We start from the raw sequence: 25,667 nt of genomic DNA, 5'->3' as shown, positions 1-25,667 counted from the left end.
AATGCAGCTATGAAACCGACCAACCTTGAAACATCGCCTTTAAGATTCCTGACACAGTGGGGAAAAAATTAGTCATTTAAAAGTAAAACTTTATGTTTATTATCTATTTAAACAATTTTAAATCTCAGTGTCTTTAAGAAGTATTCATAACTATTACAAGATTTTTAAAATTTTGTTTATGCAAATAAAATTTGCAAACATACTAAAAACCATCAAATTATGCAAGTAATGTTACTACAGTTAAAAGAAAAACATACTCAGTTCTGAAACCAACAAGCTCACTAAAGGTCAAACAGTACTATCATGCTGAAAAGTCAGGCATAAACAACAGAGGTCAAACATCAACACACACCACGTCACACCAAGCACGAGCATGTACGTTTTACCAAACTTGCTGAAAGCTCTGTGTAACCTCTCCCTACCCTTCTTGGTTGCTATAAGAACTAATATGAGAACGCTGCTATGTTAAAACACAGCTAGCACATCACCACAAGGAGCAACAACAATTCTATAAGGAGCAGAACCTAAAGAAAATCATGTAGCTTCTTTCTTATTATCTTAGCCCTATAACCAGGATGCTTGAGAATTAAAGCAAGTTCGAAGTACCACTTAGCACCTGGATAAAAAGCAAGTTGCTTTAGTGACCACTGCTCTGTGGTGCCTCAGTTGAGTTTGGAGATGGAGCTATCAGATCCATCCACGATGAACAGGGAGAGAAGACTCTAGCCTTTATGAAAGCTCCTCACCTGTTTACTCCTGGAATTAATACAGGTTAACAGCTAAACTGGTTAAGTCATGTATAATGACTTATGTAAATCAATGTTATGACAAGCTCCATATATTAACATGCAAAGCCCAACAAACCTTTGCTAAGTCAGTGTCATCTCATGTATAAGTTCAGTCCTTGGTCTTTCTATGGCAGACTTTCTCCCTGAAAATACTGAGAGTGATGCTTCATGTGAAGCCCAGAGCCTTCAGAAGCTTAAGCCATTGTGTCCCATCATCCCAGATTAAAGCTTGAATATAGTATATATTAGACTTACATAATAATGAGAGTATAATTATAATATAATACTGCAGATGAGCTCTAAATTATTATTTCCAACCTATTTTAATGCACCTTCTCTCCCTGAAATAGTTGTAGAATTGCAAACTTGGGACTTCATGGAATAAGAGATTTCAGCTGACAAGCCTTGGGTGTGTGCTAGACTCCATTCTGGATCTGACTTTGAGCAAGACAAACTTCATTGTCTTTATCACCCTTGGCAAGTCTGAGGATCTTACAGGGACACTGTAAGAGCCACAGAGAAATTCATATCACAATGGTTTGAAAATTATAACCAATAAAGGGTACTTTCTCCATAAGCAAAGTTGATAGATTTAATTAAAAATGTGTAATTTCCCTGTCTACGAATATCTTAAACTTGGCAATCCGATATCGAGCTTTCCCTTGGGCAGATTTAAGCTAATAATCTTTGGTACGTCTTGGTACATCTCATTTCACAACTCAACTAGACATTTTAAGAAGCAACGTGGTTCTTTTTTTCTGTCTTATGTGGTGTTAGGGATCATACCCAGGACCGTGTGTGTGCCAGGACACCATTCGATCACCATGCTACAATCCCAGCCCAAGCAGGTAACATTTTAAGATCAGACCACAGAGGACATTTTCCAGACTAGAGACAAATGGCAACTCAGATACATAAGTAAAAAATATCTAAGGTCCCTCTTTTCTTCTGGTAAACTGAAAGCACAAGGAAGACAGATCTACAAAAAGTGATCATATTTCATCTGCCTCTCAGACAGCCAGCAAGTTCTTGCCACACCCTCCTTCAGCTATGTTCTAATTTAAGAAAAAACTCCATAGAGGGGCTTAAAAAAAAACTCAAAAGTTGATATACCTAAAAAGTCTCTGAAGAGAGTAACTGTATCTAGTTTTAAAAGTTCCTGTGCTTAAGACGGGAGTCAGATCTGGAAACTATAGAGTGGTGAGGCTCCTCACACCCTTGTTTCCTGCAACTGAATGACTTTGCTTCAAGGTTATTAACACCCTGAACACCAGGCAGGAAAATCAAGGGTTCTATGCAACTGTTGCAAATGCCATTTAAAGTTTGAAGTCTATTTTGAATCTTCCTGGAGTACTCATATCACCAACATGGAACTTAAGACTTTTTGAAGAGGGAAAAAAGAAAATATAAATGAAATTTCATTGTACCAAACAGCATTACCCAAGGCTTTCATTGTACTGAGTGTTGAGGTGAAGATGGCCTTTACACTTACGCTACTGAATTGATAACTTTGTGTTATAAATTAAAGACAAAGTGGCCACAGCTAGGCTGTGAGTTCACCAGTTTTTGGTACAAGCTTAGTGGAGTCGTGTTTGTGCTCTCTACAGAAAACCAACAGTATACCAAAATGGAAGAATCATACTTTCCATCATTTGAAGCAGATTTTCCTCCTCAGTTCTTTAATCACAGGCTGGCAACCACTTTGCCTGCATGCACTTCTTAGGATCTTCTGCTATTCCCATCAATTCTTACCCCAGGGTTATTTTCAAATACAGAAGAGGTGGTCAGCTCAGAGGTGAGAGTTAGGAATCAGAGTGTAAATGAGCACATACTGCACACACAGTACACCCAAGGAGATGCCGAGAAGGAGACAAGGGCAGTGGCCTCAAGGATCTAGGTGGAAAGGCCTCCACTCAATCACATTTTACCTTCTCTGAAAGAAAGGCTTCTGTCAAATCTTCTAGTTAAGAAGTGCTAATAGATTTTCATAGTTTTAAAATCTATTTATTTATTTAGGTAGTTAGTTTTTGCAGTGCTGAGGTTTAAACCAAGTGCCTCCTGCATGCTAGGCAAGCACTCTACCACTGAGCTGTACTACCAGTCCTCAAAGATATTTATTGATAATTACAATGAATAGCTCAAGTATTGAGAGTTATATAAAATAAACACACAGCTGTCCTCAGAAAACACCAACTGATCCATACTAATCTAAAGTACACAAACCTTTGCAGGTCTCAGAGAGGTAAAAGACCTTTGTTTGACAGATTTTAAATACAATGAAGATACTGCCATCCTCTGACACATTTGAGAAGGCCACACTTACCGAAGGCTTGGCTAACTTAGATCTGTCATCCTGAAAAGAAAAAAAAAAATTAAAATGAAGTGAAAAAATAAGGAACATTGAAAAATAATAAACTACCTACAAAAAGTGCTCACTTTTAATGAGATTTTTTAAAAACATTATTTAGTAACTAGCAATTTGGGTTTAAAGTTTGATAAATCAGGCTTAACAGCAAAAAGGAACAGCAGATTCAGTGCCAAAAGGTATTTTCTATCTGGAGTTTCACAGTTCAGAATGGCACTATGACAGTTCCATTACTCTGTCAACCGTGTGTTCATTTATTAGACTTGGACTGAGATCTTTAACTCAGGGAGCAGATGAAAACATAACTCTTCCCCTTTCCTCTTGAATTCCCTTGGAGATGCATATCTATCCCTTAGTCATGTGATGTCCTCCATGAATCCCTTCGATCTCCCGGTTATAGGATCATAAACTATTTAAACCTCAGTTGAGGCTGTCAAAAACCCAGGGTGTGCAAAGGCTGAGCCAGGGAAGCCCTGCAGGCTAGCGAAGCAGAAGCACTAGAGCCCAGGCCTGAAACCTGCCCTCCAAACCCTGTGGCACAGGACTGCACAGAATAAGGATGGGCTGGGCCATGTTTAAGGACAGACCTCACCAATTACCACTAATTCACTTCTGGGACACACGACGATGAAAACAAGGGGAAATAAACCCCCCAGATAATGAAGCCAGCTCCCTCACTACATATGTCCTACCACCAAAAACAACAAAATCTTCCCCACTCAGTGGAAGTTGCTCCACAGGATTTCCTATTCCCAGGCCTTCTACAAAGCGCCTCTTTAACGTTTCCCTCATGCAGTCATTACAGGAAGCATAGTTTACATGAAATAAAACTTTTCATATTTTATTTAAAAATAGTTCCTCAGTTTGCTCACTTAAAATGAAGTTACTGGAAGATATTTGTTTCTCTTCAGTAAGAGCCGGCTCCTGGCAGCTCTTCCGCCCCTGGCTGGCTACTTGTAACACACCAGAGCCAGGGAAGCAGGAAGGGGCCGGGCACTCTCTCTCAAGGGGCAGAACCTGAGTCCCCCTGTCTACCCTGAAACCCAGAGAACTCAGAGACATCCTCCCAAGTTTTCAGTTACATTCCCACAATTTAGGTGACACTTAGGTGATAGACAAGTAAAGTTCCACAAAGTCATTTAAAACTGCCACAGAAGGGCCTAAGTTCATATCATAGCCCCGAGTTTATATAAAATGCAAAAGCAGCCAGTTTTTTTCCAAAAGCCAGCCAATGGACTAGAACCAAAGCCAACACTCCCAAAAGTCTTGGGTAAAGTAAGGAGGATAATATGCTAGTTTCATATGAGGCACAGCTTATTCATTTAACAGAACACAATTTCAGAACCATGTTTAAAATTAAAATAGTCTCAGACTAATGAAAGTAGAAGGAAGGTTTCTTAAGAAAAATATTTTGGTGGAAAAAAAAAACAAGAAACAAAAAATGTCATACTGGGTTGATACCTCCACCTTTTAAAATTTACTGCTCCATGGACTTTCAAAGACTGAGAATCGCTCCCTAGAACAGGGCATTGGTCAGGACATTCGGACTCTAAGTGTCCATGAAAAACACAATCACGAAATGCAAAGACTTTAAGATCAATTTATTGATGCCAAAAATGGTGTTCTAAAATCAGGAGGATTTGTTTTTGCTTTATTCCTTTCTAAGTTCTGTGCAGATTCAAATCTAAACTTAGGTAAGGTCAACCAGTAGCCTTAAAAAGGAATGAGAAAAACTCCCCTTCCCCTAAAAAAAGTCCTTACTGGATGGAGCTCCCCGATGATGTATGTCTTGGACAGTTCTCTAGCATCAGTAGAGTGCCCGACATCCTCGAAGTTCTCTGTAGCATCACCCCCAGCTTGTTCTCTTAAGACCTCTTCTCCACCAGGATGCTGTTCAAAGGGCACATAGAATGCAAATCAGTATTTTTTCATACAAATGAACAAAGGAAGCAGCCAATGCCTTATTTAACCAATGCCTCCTCCAGAAGTCACAGGTGGTGATGTGCAACTGTGTCCATGTGTGGGTTAGCCATATTCCTCTGCACTCAGTCTGCTCTGTGAACGTGTGGAGCCTTCCTCCATTACGATGTCACACCTGGAAGAACTTTAGGCAGGTTCAGTTACATCTGTTTTGCTTTTCCCATTAAGTTCTCAAAACTGCCCCCTTTCATCTGGCCCAATCTATTTCTTAAGTCTTCCACCTGAGACTCCACCTCCTACCTGTGACTGCTTCAGTCTAAGTGTGGACCTGGGAGAGGCTGCTGGCCTGAAATGATAAGGGGTGGGGCAGGGTGGGCAGGCCGTTTCCCTGCACAGGTGGCCCTGCTGGACAGACTGTTGATGCTCTGCCTGGGCAGTGCAAGCTTTCCAGAAGGAGGAAAAGGAAAGCAGGTAATTTGTCCAAGATGCTGCCATCAGGCTAGGGAACAACAGGGCAAAGAGCTCAGAGGTCAGCTCTACTCGAGAAGCGAGAAGCGTGGGAAGAGCCTTTTGTGTGATAGAAGCATTTTAGTGCTCTTAGCTGCTTTAATTGGTAAACAAAGGATGGTCATAATAGCTAGGGGGATTTTTTTTCTCTAAGATGATTGACAAGGGGGTCTAGTCACTGAACATAGGTGATAAGATCTAAAGATTCTCGGGCAAGGGAAGGAGTTCTCAGACAAAGAAAAAGAAAATAAACTTCTTAAACTGAGTTTGAGTATCATCTCAGATTCAAATTCACCTAGAAGAGGCCAACAACTGAACAAAACAATCTCCTCTGTATAACTGACTATGGTCAGTTCTTAATTTCTCCCAATAATGGGAGACAGAGGCTCTGCTACTGTAGAAAAGTGGATAATGATTCTGTTTTGAAATTTGTTCCTGCTCCTTCTGGGAGAGAGAGTGCTGGCTAGTAATTATCACTCACTATGTGAACTTGGGAAAATAACAGCATTTAGCTCACATAGTTTTATAGGCTAAGTATGAATATATGTGTCTGGTACATATCATATGCTTAATAAATATTACCCAGTATGTTTTTAAACATTTCCAACATCACTAACGATCTTTCCTCAATGTATTCTGAAATAGTGACATATTGGGTCAGCATTTCCCAATTTCTGAAGTGTCTTCCACGGGGGTCATTTAGATTACACACCCCCTGTGATGAGCACACTGGAGCTACAAGCAGCTGAAGGGCTTAACTTGAAGCCAATTTCAAGCTTCTGGATGCAACTCCCAGGCTGGGGCAGTCAGAACAAGGCTGGGTTGATTCTGCACTAGACTGCACAGAGAAGCAGTGAGGTGGGATTCAGAGTGACTCACTTACCCAGCACCCATTAGTCATGAATCCATAGACTTGCTCCTTACCTGATGGCTCACTTGTCAGTAACTAGTCACTCCCATTCAGGACACGAAGATACAGGGGGAGGGACAGGGGAGCAGAGATAGAATGCAGAGCCAGAGGTAAGAGGGTCAGAGTCACAGCAGGAACGTCCTGTAGTACAGGGCCTCCCTGGGTTCAGGAATGGGGAAAGGCCAGCCCTGGAGCCCAGTCAGGGCTTCCAGGCCGCTTTAAAGATTTTCATCTTCCCCTGTGACCAACAGAAACCCCTGAAAGAACCTAAGCAGAGAAGGTAACAAAATCAAATTTAATTACGAAAATATAACCCAGTCATCAGGATGCCAACAGACATATAGGGAAAGAGAGTATGAGGGAAGAGTATTCTCTAAGGCCATTACAGTGACCCAGGCAAGAAATGATGGTAGCTCAGCCCAGGGCATGAGACATAGAATGAGATGAAAAGGTGCGAATGGGTGAGAGATGGAGTGAGATGAAGAGGGGTGAATGGGTTAGAGAGAGATAGAGTGAGATGGAGGGGATGAATGGACATGAGAGATGGAGAGGGGTGAATGGACATGAGAGATGGAGTGAGATGGAGAGGGGTGAATGGACATGAGAGATAGAGTGAGAGGAGATGGGGGAATGGTGAGAGAGATGAGATAAAGAGGGATGAATGAACATGAGAGATGGTGTGAATGGACATGAGAGATGGAGTGAGATGGAGATGGGGGAATGGGTGAGAGTGATGGAGATGAAGAGGGGTGAATGAACATGAGAGATGGAGAGTGATAGAGAGGTGAATGGACATGGGAGTGAGATGGAGATGGGGGAATGGGTGAGAGAGATGGAGATGAAGAGGGGTGAATGGGTTAGAGAGAGATGGAGTGAGATGGAGATGGGGGAATGGGTGAGAGTGATGGAGATGAAGAGGGGTGAATGAACATGAGAGATGGAGAGTGATAGAGAGGTGAATGGACATGGGAGTGAGATGGAGATGGGGGAATGGGTGAGAGAGATGGAGATGAAGAGGGGTGAATGGGTTAGAGAGAGATGGAGTGAGATGGAGGGGGTGAATGGACATGAGAGATGGAGTAAGATGGAGATGGGGGAATGGGTGAGAGTGATGGAGATGAAGAGAGGTGAATGAACATGAGAGATGGAGTGAGATGGAGAGGGGTGAATGGACATGAGAGATGGAGTGAGTTGGAGATGGGGAAATGGGTGAGAGATGGAGATGAAGAGGGATGAATGAACATGATTGATGGAGAGTGATGGAGAGGTGTGAATGGACATGGGAGTGAGATGGAGTTGGGGGAATGGGTGAGAGAGATGGAGATGAAGAGGGGTGAATGAACATGAGAGATGGAGTGAGATGGAGATGGGGGAATGGGTGAGAGTGATGCAGATGAAGAGTTGTGAATGGGTGAAAGATGGAGGGAAATGAAGAGGTGTGAGTGGTTTTAGAGATGAAGCCAGATGAAGAGGTGCAAGTGGGCTCTAGAGACAGAGCAGATCATAGGATTTTCTGATAGAGTCAAGGTGGTGGGACAAAGAGGCAGCACCAGGATATCTCCAGTGCTTGTTTCATACAATTGAATGGATAATGGTACCAACTCCTGAGCAGAGAACAAGAGTCTTGAAAAGAGACCAGGTTTAGGAAATAAGCTGATTACTAGAACACCTCCCAAATATATGGTGTCTACATATATCATTAGCTTGTAATTCCTTTGGTGTGCTTTTTCAAAATCTCAACTTTATGTTACTCAAATATATTTTTGCTCCTAACAGCACATATAAATCAGGAAAACTAATATTGGAAATAGAAGAAGTAGTTTTATTTTTTCATCTATTATTTAAGGGTTATTTATAGGAAAGTAAAAAGAGATAGGTTTTAAAATATTAAAGGTTAGAATCATCTACAATTCATAAGACATTAATTTCCACATTTCCACTCAGTTATAGATACTCCCAAAGAAGACTTAGTACAAGCTGGGCATTCCTAATTCAAAAATCCAAAGTCCTTCAAAATCCAAAACTTTTTCAGCAACAACATGATGCCACAGTGGAAAAAAACACATCTGACTTCATGTAATGGGCACAATCAAAACATAAGCACACTAACAATATTTTAGGCTACACATATACCCTCAGGTTACATGTATAAGAAGTATATGAAATAAATAAACTTTGTATTTAGACTTGAGGTCCTATGCCTAAAATACCTCATTATGTGTATGCAAATGCTCTCATTCCAAGCATTTCTAATAAGGGACACTGAACTTATACCTCCCATATTATAAACATTTAATGTTGGCTTCCAGCTCCTGAAATCACAGCTGGCTATACTGTTCATGGTATGAGAGTGTTCAGCAAAATTTCCCACAGTGGAAAGGGATGATGATAGTGTGGTCTAGGCTGGTTGAACAAAGGAGGTGCAGAGAGAAAGAGGTTGAAATGCATTCTTCACCTAACTTCCAGAACAGGCTCTCCTAGCTGCTACCCAGGCCACCAGGACAAACCCAGTCTCTACATGCAAACACAGGAGTACCCTGGGGCTCAGTCCTTGGCCATGTGCCCTTCTCTACCCATAGGAGTTTTCCTGGTCATCTTATCTAGTGATCTACTTCAAAAATCATCTAGCCCCTATTGAATGAGTTGAGTAAAAACCTCTGACTTCCCCAACTCCAGACTCCTCCCATGTACAAGTCTACTTAACACCTTCATTCAATATTCAGTACACATCACATACCATGACCCAAATGTTTCACAGACAAGCCTTGGGTGATTAACTAAAGAGGATAGGTTTCCATCCAGTCTTTGTCATTTCTTACACAGCCCTCCTGTTCACTGGGCATTCCTGGGGGATGCCAGTTTATGCTTCGGCAGTCCTCAAATTTGCCAAATTCATTTCCCATGTAAGAAACTTCCTGCTTGGGATTCTCAGCTACCAGAACCTTGTAAGACTTCATCTCACTCACACTGTGCTCCAATGGCAACTTTTCAGAATCCTGCCCTGACTTCCCCATCCCAAATGGCCCACCCCATAACCCTGTAACACCTTCTCTGCCTAGTCTTGTTTTTCTATCAAAGCACTTATTACTGTCTGACATTATATTCCATGTCAATTTCTTTGTAAGATTCATGGGAACAGAGACTTTTGTCTGTCTTGTTCATCACTATTTCTCCTATACCTAGTTCAAAGCCTAAGTATTTGTTACATAAATGAAGGCAATAAATAGGTCTTTACACATTGATTTTGGAACTATAACATATAACCAGCTCAGTAGTTGATATGAACTTGCTCTTTCATTTCAACCAGTTCATACAACCCTTCTTACCCCAACTAAAATTGTTCTTACCGGTCAGTTCATGACTTCATACTTAATCAAAAGAATGCCTTGTACTGCCTGCTATATACAAGGCATTGTGTGGGACACAGGAAGTACATGAAAAACTCAATGTGAAGGATTCTGAAGAAGCATGCAATTCATTTGGGGTAAAAAAAAAAAATTAACAGAAAAGACCTGTGGCCTTCTCTGATACAGCTTCACAGTTTTGTCTATCCATGAATGACCCAAGGGGTCCTAAAAATGGAGTTTCTATGTGTGCACTATTACCACTATGGCACAAATAAACCGTGCTCACTGTGACAGCACAGAAGAGCCCCTCAGCTCCCTGGTATGTTATACTCTCTCCAGCACCCATGTCACAGGGCAGGCAGATGACTCTCATCTCTTTTCTAATTTAAAAAAAATTCCCCCCAGCTTTATGAAGGTATAATTGACAAATAAATCTATTTATACCTCTAGTACACAGTGTAATGTTCTGACATACATATACATTATGAAATGATGTAATCAAGCTAATTATCCTATCCATCACCTCACACACTTATTGATTTTTTTGCAGGGAGAACATTAAAGATTACCCTCTTAGAAATTTTAAAGTATATGCCATTATTAACAACGTCACCATGCTGCACAATACATCAGCACAAAGCAAACTGCTCTGGAAGAAAAAGCTTCTGCCAACTGACTCACTCCACAGGAGAGGCCAACATACAAGGAGCAGATGGCCAAGGACCAAATGACTGCTCTGCGACTATGGTACAGGTTTTAGATCAAGCCAGACCTGTTTTGCCACCTTGCCAATCCTAGGGCATTAAAAGGTAAGAAAAAGTTCTTGCCTGTATCATGCAATAAAAGCTTACATAACATGGTTTATTTATATTAATGTAATGCAAATGTAAAAATTTATGGCTTTAGTTGTTATAGTCACTAAAGGTCTAAAGTAGTCTCTTAACCTTTTCAGTTACTCTGTATTTGAGAAATACAGCTGTCATCATACTTGTAATACAAATAAATAAGGCAAGAAACAGAATGTTAAATGAAGGATATCAACAAATTCAAAGAAAAGATAAGTCATTTCAGTTAGCAACAAAATAAATCTCAATATGCTGAATGACAGGGAAAATAAAGTTATCCTCCTTTTCATTAACTGGCCAATCCAATTAATAGCATTTGCTGAGCCTGTGTGGTATGTGATGATATAAAAGGTACACACTTGGCTTCCCAATTTAAGAGCTTTTAAAAAAGAATAAAATATTATGAAACTGAGGAATTATTCCACTGCATACAAACATCCACAATGAATTAAACACTATTTACAGACCTCCATACAATGCTAACAGATTCCCATTTTACCTTTCATTAACAGTGCCATGCAAATATTTTCTGATAAACACTGCTGAGTAACCTGCTGTGAAAAATCAACACGCTTGGAACTATGATCAACATATCACCTTTCTTATTAAGTACGCTATGACCCCACCTGCTCCACCTATTTCCAATAAATCCTAGTGGTAAAATTTTGCTTTAATCTGAAAAACACTGAATGTGGGAGGAACCCTTCAAGGGAGATGCCAAGGTTATCAGGGTTAGCTCCAAACATACACGTCCCTCAAGGACTGTAAGAATCCTTCATAACCCAGTTCTAGGAACCTCAATGAGAAGACACTTGGCCTGACTGAACTACAGAGCTCAAAAGAGCCCAATTTTTCATACACAGAAAGAAAAAATAGTATCAGAATAAAATAGCTGAAAGTGCTCCATAAGAGCCCAACTGTACAAATATATTAGGTGCCAGCTACAGAATAAGAATAATTGTATAGAATAAGTACAATTATAAAGACATGATCTTGGGTTACTTATGTATGTCAAGAGGCAAAAAAATGATAATAGCAAATGAAAGTAATGCCTCAAATCCTTTTTAGAATGAGGTCAAAGAGAAATGTTAATTAAAAGAATGTGCCTTATATGATATGTCAAGAGCTTTGTAATGTTTTGAACAACTAATAATAAAAAATAAAATAAATTTGCAAGTGTAAAAGGAAAAAAAATGTGCCTTGTTAAAGATTTCACAGTATCCAGGATTTTTAAAACTGCAGGAAAATTCTATTTCATAATTAATAGCAGGCACTAAAAGCATATCTATAAAAACTGAAAAGACATAAAATAAACTTAGATGCTACTCCTGATACAAATGATTTCAATAAATCACAAATTCTTAATATGAAGGCAATAATCTCAAGGAGAAAGATGTTGTTAGTATAGTCAGACATCCCAGATTCAAGTATGCAGCCTGCAACCACCATTTATTTACTCAGAAATTGCAAACAGTTTCTAGGCCCATTCTTCACTTGTTTGTTTTTACCATCATTTGAAATTTCCTTAGACTCTCTATAAATAAAATGATTATATTTTTGTAATTATCCTTGCATATATGTTCCCCTTTATCACAATTAACTTAAGAAGACTGTCTCTGACTTGATTCAGAATAGTATTTTTATTTAGTGGTTGTCCTTAACCCCTAGAATTCCTATACTTAAGTAGCTTTGGGAAAACGCCAAGGTGAGATGCTGTTTATGCAACAGGAAAGCCTTGAACTCTTGTAGATGAAATCAAGTGGGCTTCTCATACAATGCACTCCTTCAGTCACCAGCTGCTGTCCCTCTCTCCTGTCCTTACCCACTAGTAGCCCTCTTACACATCATGGCTGGAATAGTCATCCTAGAAGTATTTTGAATTTTTTTGTACCCTACCCCAAAATAATGAATTTCTGCAGCCAAGGCAAATGCCTCTTGAATTTCTCATTTAAGTGATGACTTTTCTAAATGGCACAGGTGTCTTCAACAGAATAACCAAATCCAGTTGGGCAAGCCTGCTCGTTGTTGCTCCAACTGTTTCTCCCTTCCTCCACAATACTTTAAACTTTTAGTTGAGAACAGCCAGTCAGGAGATACTAAGTATTTCCCAGCCTCCCCTGCAGCTGGGTATCCATGGGATTACGTTCTGGGCAATGCAGGCAAGCAGAAGTCTGTGGGACCTTCACAGACCTCCCATTTCTTGCTGCTCCCGTCTGCCCTCTTCTTCGTCCTGCTGCCTGAGATGGGATGCTGCCCTTAACATCAGAATGAGGGGCTTGCCCCAGGCTGGTGGGGAAGGGGGTGAGACCTGCGGACCCACAACCTGACGGACCAGCTATCACACAGCCTTGGCGGGCAGCTGGCTTCTTGATGACAATGCATTAACTCCACCCTTGCTTAGGCACAGTTATTTGGGGTTGCTCTGAATTATTCTACACCAACTATTTACCAAAGTACACTGATTGTGGGAGGAACATAAGACTCAAAATGTGAAAACCCAATTCAGAGCAACTGTCTTGACACAGATCAAATCATCCTAACTGTTAAGGGAACATCTGGATTAGTGACTCAACATCTTAGAAGTCTAAAAATGAAGGAAGTTTTGAAAAATGATCCAGGCCCCTTGGGACAGCTGGAGTTCGGACAGAGGGAGCAGAGGAGGCGAACAGCCACGGAGGAGCCGGAGCTTGAGCGACAGCCGGCAGGCTGCAACGCGCCTGGAGTCACGGTAGAGGTTAGAAGAAAAGCAGCTACATAAGGCCGGCACCGTGTGGGGCACGAGCAAAGCCGCACGGACCCCGATCTGGAGCGGGCCTAGGGAGCCCGCTCGCCTAGAGGAGGACAACACAGTCGGCCAGAGCCGCACGACACCTGTCGCGGCACTCAGCCGTACAGCACCCCACGCCAAGGCGGCACAGCCCTTGCGGCACGGCAGTGTCGTCAAGCACGGCACCATGGCGGCACGACACTGTCGCACATCACAGGTCCATCCCTGGCTCTGGCCCTAACAGTGAATCCCTCCTAACTTCCTGAATAATCTGACCTCACCACAGCTATAAACCGAGGTTTAGAGCCAAAATCTAAGTGAAGGTTAAAAGCCCCCAGAGTTTACAAGGGCCTCAGAGACCAACATCCTAAATGTACAGATAGGGAAAATGGGACCCGGAGAAGTGGTGCCCATGGTTAATTCAGGCGGGAGGCAGGGCCAGACCAGGTTTCCGGTTTTTGGTTCCCTCTCTCATATTTTTAGTATGCAAATTAAATGTTCATTTTTGTTTCTGAACAATGGAACAAGTAAGTTTTTACGTAAAAGTTATCTCTTATAAAATTCCTCAATAAATATGCTATGGGAACTTCGGAAGGAAATCTCTCTTACTTTCTCTAAAACTCAAAAAATTCTTAACTTGCTCTACGTTCCTGAATTTATCTAGAAAGAACGATTCAAAAGATGCTTCTAAATTAGGGCTACAACTGGCTACAGGGTGCCCCTGTAAGAATGCCAGAAATCACAGACACTTATTATATAGTACTGCAATGAGCATCAAGTCGTGTCCTGTCCTCTGAGGGTTTGCTTAAACAAGCAAAGACTGAACAACACACGTGCACCAACAAAGGAACAAACAAAACCTTTGCCACTTAAATGTAATCCTCTGTGAACCCAAAGTCCAGCAGTTCTGGAGTTTTACCTGGGATCTTTCTTTCCAAACACTTAATACTGCCAAAAGAGGTGAAGCAAAAAGATTGTCCAAAAACAATGACTAGGCAAAAAAAAAAAAAAGTAATTAAAGAGATATCTGCACTAGTTAAAGCAAAAAATACAAGTGTTTGGAGGACAAATAGTTCATACAAGATTTAAAATGAAATAAGACAGCCTATTCAGTTTTTTTTTTAATCATTTCTGGATTCCATTTTCCTTAGATAACAAAGGATTATGGCCTCAAAACTGAGTTGAATTTCATGAGACTGCCACCTGCTCAACCTGTAGAGGAACATGGCATGGATTTACTTTCTCACTGAAGGCTAACAGCATTGCCTGAATTACTTCTTCCCATTCATTTTGAAGATCCAGGATGAAACTTTTTGCATGAGGCTCATCTAATGGATTCAACCAGCTGGCTCATGAGACCCACACACTGAGACTGCTACAAGATGGTAAAATCACAGCCCCACCCTCAAGGAATGAGAGGGATAAGGGAACCGACAAATAATAGCTAAACATAGTGAGTACTAGGTACAGAAGCCATAGCACAAAAGACGCAGCAGAGAAAGGACCATTAGGAGTTTGGCAGGTGAGTAAGGAAACATATCACAAAGGCCCAGAGGCAGACTATAATGGCCTTGTTGTGGAGGAACCACAAGCAGGTTATCTCTTATAAAGTTCCTTATAAGTTATCTTAAACGTTATCTCTTATAATTTATCTCATAAGTTATCTTATACATAAGTAACAGTAGAAGACACATGGGTGACTTTATGTGAGGCAGGTAATCTCCAGTGGAAATTAATCTGAGACAATGAACAGGAAGGGAGCTCCCTAGAGTTTTGCTTGGGATATTTGCATTTCACAGCCCAAAATAAGTCATCCAAAGTCTCCCATTCTGTTATCTTCTAGTTTCCAACCTGGTGGGGAGTGGGGTGGCGGGGGGGGGGGGCGGGGGGGGTTAGTCCTGGGAAGTAATGAAAAGTAACAGTTGATAACATTTAGCAAAGGCAGACTCTGTATCAGAAAATGTCTTGAGCATGTATGTCGCCCTTTGAGCACAATAAGCATGAAGCTGGGTGTTTTACAGAGGCAGAAGCTGAAGCACAAGGTGACAGAGCTGGTCAAGGACAATCTGGAATTGAGTCAGTGTGACCCCAATAAGTCTCCACACCACTGTGTTTGCTGAGAGGACCACACTTCTCTGAAATCTGCCAGCACAAACTGAAATACAGTTAGATCTTTGTCCCTCCCCCCAGGAAGTCTATCTGGCAGCCACACACCCTCCCTCCAGCCTCTCCAGACGTTTTCTGGGCACCTCTTTCCTGTTTGGGGTTGCCCTTGACATCTTAACCAGATCCTACAAGTATAAAAATGTGTTGATAGTTTATTCACTAATGTTTGGTTTTCAGGGGAGTAGAACGTACTTGGAAGGAAAATTAAGCATACATCACCCAATACCTTGCACATAACTCTTTGCTATATAGATTATCAAAATGTTAAACAAACCCTTTTAAACTACAGAGAAAACTAAATGATATAATTAACAGAATGTAGAATATCTGGCATATAATATTGATTTGGTTTCTTTCTTCCCTGCCAACACTTTGTACTGCCACTAGGAATTGTGTATACTATCTGGCACATCCTGGCTCCTATGAGTTGATGAAGGACAAGTCTAGCACCAAACCCCAGTGGACCCCCTTCTTACCAACTCACTTCAACATTAAGAGATTTCTATGAATTTAATCAGCTAACCTGATAATACTAAGCCATACAACAAAGTCACAAAATATCTTAAGAATAATGAATCTTTCTACTTGAGATTATTCTTCAGGGTCATTTAGGGTGAGGACAGAGAGAGAATGCAGATGCTAGCTTGTGAGTTGGCAGTTATTCCAACGATAATTGATAATTTTTTCCTTGACAAGGGGAAGCAAAACTCTTTAGTTGGTTTTAGAATTGAAATAGTACATGTTTGGCCTAAAATGTATCATGAGTCAAAGATAACTTTGTGTTTGTTCAGTATACCCTGACCAATAATTTTTTAAATTTCACATTGTAAACTTGTTTTTTTAGGTAAGATAAAGCAAATGAGCTCATTGGAGATGTAATTACAGCTCTGCTTCCTGAAGCCCCCAGTTTTGACCGGACAATTTTGGCGTGCAGGGAAGGACTGAGGCCAGGCCAGCTTCTGAGGGACATGAGCAGGGGAGCACCATGCATCAAGAGCCTGGCAGGCTGGTGACAGGCACAGTGTGCCTCTTGATCTGTGGCTCTACCTTACTAAGAATAAACAAAGCCAGTAAAACCAGGACCCAGAAGCCAATGATAATGACTTGGAGGGGACTGTTACTCTGTCTAGGATCCATCTTGAGAGAGGGTGGCCAGATGATGAGATGACAGAACCAGCTACACTAAGTCAAAGGTGGAAGGAGAGGAGGTCAACCGAGGCACATGTCTACCTTTTCTTGATTTTCCCTCCATACCAAATAATTAGACCTTTTTCCTTTTATGTCCAGTATTAAGAATATAAATAGAAACTGGCAGTGGGGCAAGACAGAATAGAGAACAAGCTGCCAGGAATCAGTCTGGCCTAACAGCCTTTTTGCATCAGATTTCTAGCACTTCATACTCAAACTATTTATACAATCAATCAGTACTTACTGAATCCTTTCTATGTGGAACATCATTCCAGGAACTTGTATATATCAGTGAATAAAATAAAAATTCCAGCATTCACGGCGCATACATTTTAGTAGGAGACAGATGAGCAAAATCCTACTAAGTGAATTCCACAGTATGTTACAAGGTGCTTTGGAAAGAAAATAGAGGGCTGGGGGTGTAGCTCATTGGTATGCTGCTCGCCTAGTATTGGTTCAATTCCAGCACTGGGAAAAAACAAACAAAAAAACTACAGGGTAATGAGGCTAAGGAGTACAGGGCTAGAGAGACTTCCAGCTTTAAATGAGGTGGTCAGGAAACATCTAATGGAGAAGACAGTTAGTCAATTCTCAAAGGAGAAAAAGCAGGTTATTTGCAGGGCACAACTCTCCAGGGCAAGGGACTTAAAATGGATGGTATTTCCATTATCATGTCTAAGAACTCTTTAATCCTTAATCCTAGTCTTATCAAAAAGTTCAACCTTTTTTATTTAGATCTCAGATCCATTTTGAGATGATTTTTATATGAGGTATGGACCTGTTAATACAGGAAAAAAAGCAGAAAGTGGCTGAAGAAACGTCTCAGTTTGGGATCAGAACCCAGTGCACACATGAGGCTTTGTGAGGAAGAGACAAAAATGTGTTCGCTCTGAACTCTCTTCTTTTTTACCTCACAGGAGCCTTGCTAATGTCAATCCTGTATTCCTTGCTCTGCGATTATGTCACAATCCAGACTTTCCTATTAAAGTCCCATTAGTGCTAAGTGCTACATCAATCTTTGGTACAGAACTTCAGACAGTAACTGTAGGAAGAGATCACATAATAATACTAGCACACGCCATCTGTGTGAGAAAAAGGAGAAAAAGGAAGCACGATGTAGCAGTACAGAATGGGTTGGCCTCTCCACTGCTCCACAAGCCATTCCTCTTCTCCCACTTAAGGATGACTGGCTGACTGGCACCTGCCACGTGCGGGGGTACCCAGCAGCGAATAGGACAGCCAAGAAGCCATACATCTGGCACAGAAAGACAAGCACATCAACCAGGAAAGCATCAGATACTGACTGCGGTGGTTGCCAGCAGAGACAGAAGACAAATGCAGGGCAGAAAATTCTTCATGGGAAGGAGCTGCCACCTGAAGGGGGCAGGGACCAAGGGGCAAGCAGAGAGGAAACTAGAACAAGGTTTCAAGGTGGAAACAAGCTCTGCTGGTTTAAGAAACAAAGAAAAGGGGATAATATTACTAGCTGAGGGGGAGAGGCAGACAGAGTCCAATCACCCAGTGCTGCCTAAACCAGGGCACAGATATGGGATTTGATTCTAAATGTAACAGGAAGTCATTGAAATGAATTAAGCAGAGAAATGACAGTGCTTCACAGATGGAGTTTCTTTGTTTTCCTTCTAGACTACATTCTTTTTTTTAATATTTATTTTTTAGTTTTAGGTGGACATAATATCTTTATTTTATTTTTATGTGGTGCCAAGGATCGAACCCAGTGCCCTGCGCATGCCAGGCGAGCGCGTTATTGCTTAAGCCACATCCCCAGCCCCTGGACTACATTCTTTATTGGAATTATAGCATATGCTACACAAGCTGAAAACTCATAAGGTCATCACCAACTTGAGGAACCCAATGAAATAACTGAGGGCTTCCTCCAAGGATCCTGTGAGCAGAGCAAGAAATACAGGCAGGACACATCAGGCCATCCACTGCAGGCTAGAGAACCCTGTCCCGAACTGTGGTGTGGCGAACATGAAATGAGGGTGCTACAGGAGGCAGGCAGGACACAGCTGGGCCCAGTGAGGGGTCATCAGATCTCCACAGGAACCAGCCCTCCCAGGGTCTTTCCTAAAACAACTCATGACCTCCCACACATGCCTGACGTCCCTGTGAACAATCTCCTTCCTATCAAAACCATTTAGAGGCACAGAGGGTCCGGGACTCTGTTGACAATCCTTGTGTGAAGCTGGGATGGCTGCTTCCTTCATCTTCTAGAAGGCAACACAGCAGAAGAGAGCACATGGAAGAAAGGCCCATCTCACCCCCGCTTTTGTTTTTGTTCCATTTTACATCACCACTGGCCTTTGCTCTCTGGTTCCCAACAGGGCGCTCCCAAACAGGGGCCAAAAACCTCAGAGCAAAGAGAAGTAACTCGGTGCCAGTGGACGGTCTCTCTCTTTAGAGCCGTGCTGGTTGTCTGCAGATCTCAGGTCTCGGGTGCCAGCAGCAGTGAAGAGCCGGGGCTGTGCTCCCTCCTTACTGTGATTTGAACAAGTTACTAACTTCCCTTGGCCATGTTTTCTCACCTTTAAAAAGGATAAAACCACTACAGTGACCTCGGAGAATTGTTTTGAAGATTAAAAGGACAACTGCAAAAACAGTTTTATGCATAAACACTCAGGGTACAGCAAATGTCCACTATTGCTTTTATAATTAGCTCACTGGATGGAGATCTTTATGGGGGGAGGGAGGGATTATTGAATGGCATTACTTAACACTTCCTAAGGAAGACAGAGGGGGAAAGCAGGGGATAAATTTTGTGTTGTGGCCAATGGTGGACATAAATAGTTCTGCCAATAACAAATGGGTGAGAAGAAATAAGTTGTAAACTAATCCTGTTCCCCAGTCCCCAGTCCTATACCTACAGAGGGACTAGAGCTGTTCTGTTTCAAACAGGCTGTATCCCCAGCCAGCTAAGAGGCACCCTTGACTGAACCTGGAAGGTGTAAGGTCACCTTCCCTCTTCCTCTCAAGTCTCCACCCCACCCTTAATATACACCCAACTTCTTACCCTCCCCAGCATTAGTGCTGGTCGGAATGCCATTATCTTGTCATGGGCCCAACTAGAGACAAAATTCTACGGATAGCAGAAAGTAGCTTCTACCATAACCTGCAGAGGTCAGCTCTCTGACACCTCTGAAGCCATTTGACAATAGGCTGCACAGGCCGGATTCTCTGTGGCCAGCAAAAACTTGAGTTTGCCCCACCCAATCTTTAACTCATTCTCTTGGTTCTCATGTTAGAATTGAGCAAAAGGCACAAGAGGCCAGTTAATAAATACACTTAAGTGTATACTCCCAAGGAAACTAAGTTTAAAAGTACATGAGTAAGAAAGAGGGCATGGCTTTGAGCCACCGCTAATGAGACTCCCGTTTGGTTTTCCATCCCCTCAGGCCACTTTTCTGATTTGGCTTTGGCCCTTAGACAGGGAAATGGACTGGTGCTGGTAATGATGGCCAATTTTTTCATAGGATGGGGCAAGATATTTTGTGCTGTTGCTGCACTTTTAAGATAATTTTTATGCTAAAGATGTTAAAAATTTTTTCCATATATTTCCCCCAAAATATTCAAGTAATTTAGGAGAAAAGGTGGCTGAATCACATCACAATCAAGTTTCTCAGTTACTAGGAGAACTAAGACCCAGGGAAACAAACCTGCTGGCGAGTCACAGCCTAGGGAGCCTTGGTCATATGCACCCAGAAACCCAACCCAAGATTCGCCATAAGGAGGCAATCACAGGTGGGAAACTACATGGCAAAATTCACATGAGAGGAGTGGTCACCTGAGTATGACCATCTACATAATGAGGAGGCAGCCAGGAAGGATATGATTACTGAAGTGGAATGGCATCCTCAACACAGCCTTCAGATTCCAGATCAGTATGGAGAATATCTGTGTCTATGTTAAACATTCCATGAGCAAGCATGTGTGCACAGAACTGTCTGGAAAGAGCTCACCAAACTGTTCAAGGCAGCTGCTTCTGGGAAGTGGAATTCTGAGCAGCTTTGATTTTCTTCTCTGTACTTTTCCACATCATCCAGTTCCTTACAAGGAGCATGTACTCCTTTTTCCAAAAGCATAAAGTTGTACATTTAAAAGCTCCAGAAAAGGGATGATTTCCCATTATGCATAGCACATATTTTGGGGAAATCATGTTTCAGGTGGTATTTGTATTTTGAATTATTTCTTTTACTGGTGAACACTATAATTCCTGAGAAGTGCTAGTGATCAATCCTAGGCTCTCCTGCATGACAGCTCTCTGACCTCTGAAGCCATTTGACAATAGGCTGCACAGGCAGGATTCTATGTAGTCAGCAAAAAGTGAGTTTGCCCCACCCAATCTTTAACTCATTCTCTTGGTTCCCATGTTAGAATTGAGGTAAGTGCTCTACCCCTGAGCTACAGATCCAGCTTTAAAACTTTAAAGTTTTGTTTAAACAAAATAGAGTCATTTGAATGCCTCTCTTTACATACTTTTTCAAGTATTTCCACACATACCACTTCTCCCAGTGTTCCCAGACTTGAGGTAGGCATGGGTGACAGAATAGTCCCTGCTCCATGTTCACATTCCCAAGGAAAGTAATTTGGGGAACTACCTACCTTGCTCAAGTTCTCTTCGAGAACCTTGAGACCAGGGCAGTTTTCCTAACCCCCAGTTCAATACCTTCTCATGAACACTGAGTGCCACCAGGGTCACTCAGACCCCACTTAACTAAAAAGGCACTTAGCAGTTGTCTTCCATGGTTTGGAGGGACTTGTAGGATAATAGATACCCACAGAAAGTAGAAAGTAGGGTATTCCCTGATTTATCCAAACTGGCTAAAATAACCTGTTTACACTTCCTTATTTACAATTTTCATTCACTTTAAAGATAACCAAAATGCAAACGTTACCAGTCTCAAGTGGTTTTTGTTGTTTTGTTTGTTTTTTCCTGTTTCAAAACAAAGTAGCAAAGTAGCCTCTTGGAACCTCTCCTCAAATGTAGCAATGGTTCACAAAAAGTTTTAAAAATACAATAAAACACAGATAACATAGAACAGACTCATAGGTTCACATTCTCAAGGTGGCCACTGAGATGTGATTTTGTCACCTGTTTACCCAATATGTCCAAGCCATTGTTACCAACAATCCCTGAATATTTACCTCCTGTGGACTTCATATTGAGCCAAACTATGTATCTTAAATAATAATTAATAATATTCCATTTTATACTCAAAGGCACATGTAGCAATGGCAGCTTTTATAACATGAGAATCAGAATCCTATCAAACTTCCTTGTAAAAAGCAAAACATTTAGTATTTTAGCCCTATCAAGGGTAAAAATATGTGTCCTTGTGATTTTCAGAATTAGAGGTATGAATCTTAAATATCACACTCTTGTCCTGGATCTCAGGGACACTCAGAACCCTTGGTCTATGCAAGATAGATAGAGACCTTCCACAGAAAATAACAAAATGTGAAGTTCCTACAATAAAACCTGTTGAAAACTCTAAACTCAGACAGGAGTCAACAGCTTTTGTCATCAAAAGAACTTTCAAGTCAGCTACAAGACTCAGAATCCCAGGATTGCTACACAATGTTCCATAGAAACAAGTTTCCATTTTTAAAATAAAGGGAGGGGAGAAAACTTGCTTTATAAACATTTTCAGAGAGGTATTTCCTTCACAAGTTAAATACCCCTTTACTTGAAAACCAGTACCTAGGATAACTGTTATACATGAAGCTTTCTTTTCTCCCTTCCACAGCTCTTGGAAAACTGAATAAATGCTGCTGCCCCAATTACACAATTACAGAAGAGGATATACAAACTTTTTTTTTTTTTCCCTCATGGCTCTAATATTTAAGTTTTCATTTCATGAAACTGTTCCTCAAAATTCTAGAATCATTAACCTAGCTAATAATATAATCAGATAAGCCAAGACTTGATTTTATAAATATAAATTAGATGTCAGGGCTGAAAAAAAAATCTTTTAGTTCAAAATAGGTAGGCAATAAGGCTCCTAATCTGGTCAGCAGGTATCAGACAGTAACCAAACACCTGCTATTTAAACTGCCATTACCAATCAGCTCACCCTTCCTCTTAGCTTTCTGTCCCTCCCCCTAAACAACAGAACAGCTTTATTCCAGGACAGAGTTCACATTGCCCAACAATTAAACATCAACATGTGTTCCTGGCCAGAGAGATAATTTTTATAATATTCTCCTGTTTCCACATCATCTGCCAGATTTACACTGTTACCTACAAGATGTATTTTAAACACGAAGTCATATATGATGCTGCGGAAATAAAATCATAGCCCAACATTAACCCCTACTGAGGCAGGAGTAATAAATGAATACAAGCACCTGCCAATGAGGAATGTGTTTACTAAGCATGGTTTTGTTTAATTCTCATCATAACTACATGGAGTAGGCATACAATCATCTCTTAATTTCACAAATGAGGAATCTGAGGCACAGAGAAGGTAAGCAGCAGGAGACTTCTGACATTACACCCCAGATTTTCTCAACAGGATGTGGGACATGAATTTAACCCTGACAGAAATGGAAACAGCCAGGAGAAAGCTTGTTCATAGGGACAGGTGAATTAAGAGTATATGAGGGCTGTGGCTGTGGCTGTGGCTCAGTGTTAGAGCACTTGCCTAGCAAGTCTGAGGTACTGGGTTTGATTCTCAGCACTATAAATAAATAAATAAATAAAACGAAGTTCTATCAGCAGCTTAAAAAAAAAAAAGTATATGAGACAAATGACATACCTGAGACTTTGTTTCAGAGGTAGGAAGTCCCTGCCAATCATATCAGATAAATTAGGGAAGATAGAATATTCTTTAGTTAACAGGCTTCATGAAATTTCTGGAGCTTAAGTGTGGAAAAATGGGAAAAGGTCAGGGAAAAGGGGAAGAAAGCCAGACATTATGGGCTCTTTTCTCTGTTTTCAAGTTAGGTCTGAGATTAAACAGCTAAAAATAATGGAAATTGGAGAAGGGGTCTAGGGAGAAGGGAACTATCCAGCACAGTGAAAAAGAAGACGCATGTCTGTGTTTAAGACATGATCAGGTGCAGGAAGCAAACCTGGAGAACCCTAGAGGCCCGGTATTCCCAGAGAGAAGCCTGGAGGCCATGGCCATGCTGATGGGTAGAAAGCCAGTAATAGGTCACTGCATGAAGTAAGAAAGTGTCACAGAAAGGAAAAAAAAAAAACAGGAAATGGTAAAGCATCCACAACAGGCAGAATCGGAGGTCAACAGATCCTGATCCAAGATCAAAAGATCCTGTTTGAGGAAAGGTATAAGGTAAGTTAGAATGGTTTCAAGAGAGTCAAAACACTGGCTGTATCTTAAAATCCCAGAATTCCACATCCCATGAAAGAAATGAAGAACAGAGATGCATGTGGAGACTGAGTCACATGACCTGATGCCCTCAGGCAGGATTGTTAGTTCAGAAACTGTAAGGGCAAACACACTCTGTAGCTCCTCAGAGGGGAGGACAGACACGCAGATTGGATTCCACACTCTAAACCACTTCTAACTAAATCAGAACACTATTTTATCTTCAAATACTCTACCAAATAACAATTGAAGAATGAAATAACTTACCAAGAAATATCAACTTCAACCGTTCTTAAAAGAAGACTTTTTTATTTGTTGTTTTAAATTTTTTAAATATTATCTGCAAAACAAAGTCCCTTGGTGCAAACTGTAATCCAGCTAAAATCAGCCCCCCACACCAAAAAAAAAAAAAAGAAAAAGAAAAAACCTGAATAATCCCTATCTCTAAACATTCTCATTTATTGTGTTGGGAGGGGATGGGGAAGTGTTCTGATTCAACCTGCCATCCAGAGACAAAAACAGAGGTAGTAAAGACAATTACCAGAAACGCCCCTTAGATTGTACAGCAAAAACTATACTATAACGCATTGAATCCAATCAAAGAGATGTCTTCCTTTAAGTTAAGCAAAGTGACTACAATTCCCCACGTTGCTCAAGGATCAAGTCCCCCTGGCAGACTTTACAACTCTGCCTATCTCCTTGGTATTCCCTCAAACCAAACGCCAGAGTCCACCTTTCCCGTCAGGAGTCACACCTTGAAGCTCACTGACAAGTAAGAACCTGGGGTGAGGTGAACCGTACTAAGCCCCTCCCAGGTGAAGAGGGTGGGTGTAGGCGTGGAGGGTAAAATGGAACTGCGGGTGTAGGAGAGAAGAAGGCCAGACCGCACCCCTGCCTCTGACCCCAGGGCCCCTTCTGATGATCCCACAGCTCTCGGGGTAGGTGGTCTCCAACCGGCTGGCACCTGAAGCTCACTCCGGGAATAACACTGGTTGGTGGATCTTTCCTAGATGGGGATCATTCTGTTAAAAACACTTGAAATTAAAAAGGGATCTTTAAAAATTCTTGCATAGCTGCGCCCTCTCCTAGGAAGTAGGGGTCCAGGCCACTACGCAGGGTCTCCGGAGCCAAGTCCCCGCCCAACAAGTGCTCCAGCCCACATGGCGGGCTGCTGAAAAGGCTCGCGTGGCTGCTCCTCGGGGTTCTCCCAGGTGCGCGCACAGATGTGCAAACAGGGACGCAGGTGTGCTGCCGCGGGAATCGCTCCCAGGTGTGCACTCACTCGGGGCGCAAACCCAGCGGAGTACACTCAGGCGCAGGTACAAGTGTGCAGTCACGGGGAGCGCTCCCAGGTGGGCACGCACACAAGCGCACTCGGGGTGCAGATGCGGACAGCGCTTCCAGGTGTGCGCACCGAACGTGCGCACTCAGAGGCAGACGGGGAGTCCACCCGGGAGAGCAGACGCAAGTGTGCAATGAGTGTGGGGAGCGCTCCCCGCGTTCACACTCGGGGGC

At 41.8% G+C, this 25,667-nt stretch overlaps 1 protein-coding gene across 1 annotated transcript in view; it reads right to left on the bottom strand.

The window, feature by feature from the left end:
- Positions 1-25,667, bottom strand: part of Cyb5a (cytochrome b5 type A) — a 28,788-nt gene that overhangs the window by 2,821 nt on the left and 300 nt on the right. The window contains exons 2-3 of the mRNA XM_076836862.2: positions 4,915-5,043; positions 3,112-3,141 (exon numbers count right to left, since the gene is read on the bottom strand). Coding sequence (XP_076692977.1) covers positions 3,112-3,141; positions 4,915-5,043 — 159 coding nt within the window. The remainder of the gene's footprint in view (positions 1-3,111; positions 3,142-4,914; positions 5,044-25,667) is intronic.

The sequence above is a fragment of the Callospermophilus lateralis genome, chromosome 17 (genome assembly GCF_048772815.1).
Source record: "Callospermophilus lateralis isolate mCalLat2 chromosome 17, mCalLat2.hap1, whole genome shotgun sequence".
Classification (NCBI taxonomy): Eukaryota; Metazoa; Chordata; class Mammalia; order Rodentia; family Sciuridae; genus Callospermophilus; species Callospermophilus lateralis.
Note: the sequence above shows the minus strand (reverse complement) of the source record. Positions and strands in the feature narration are given on the sequence as shown.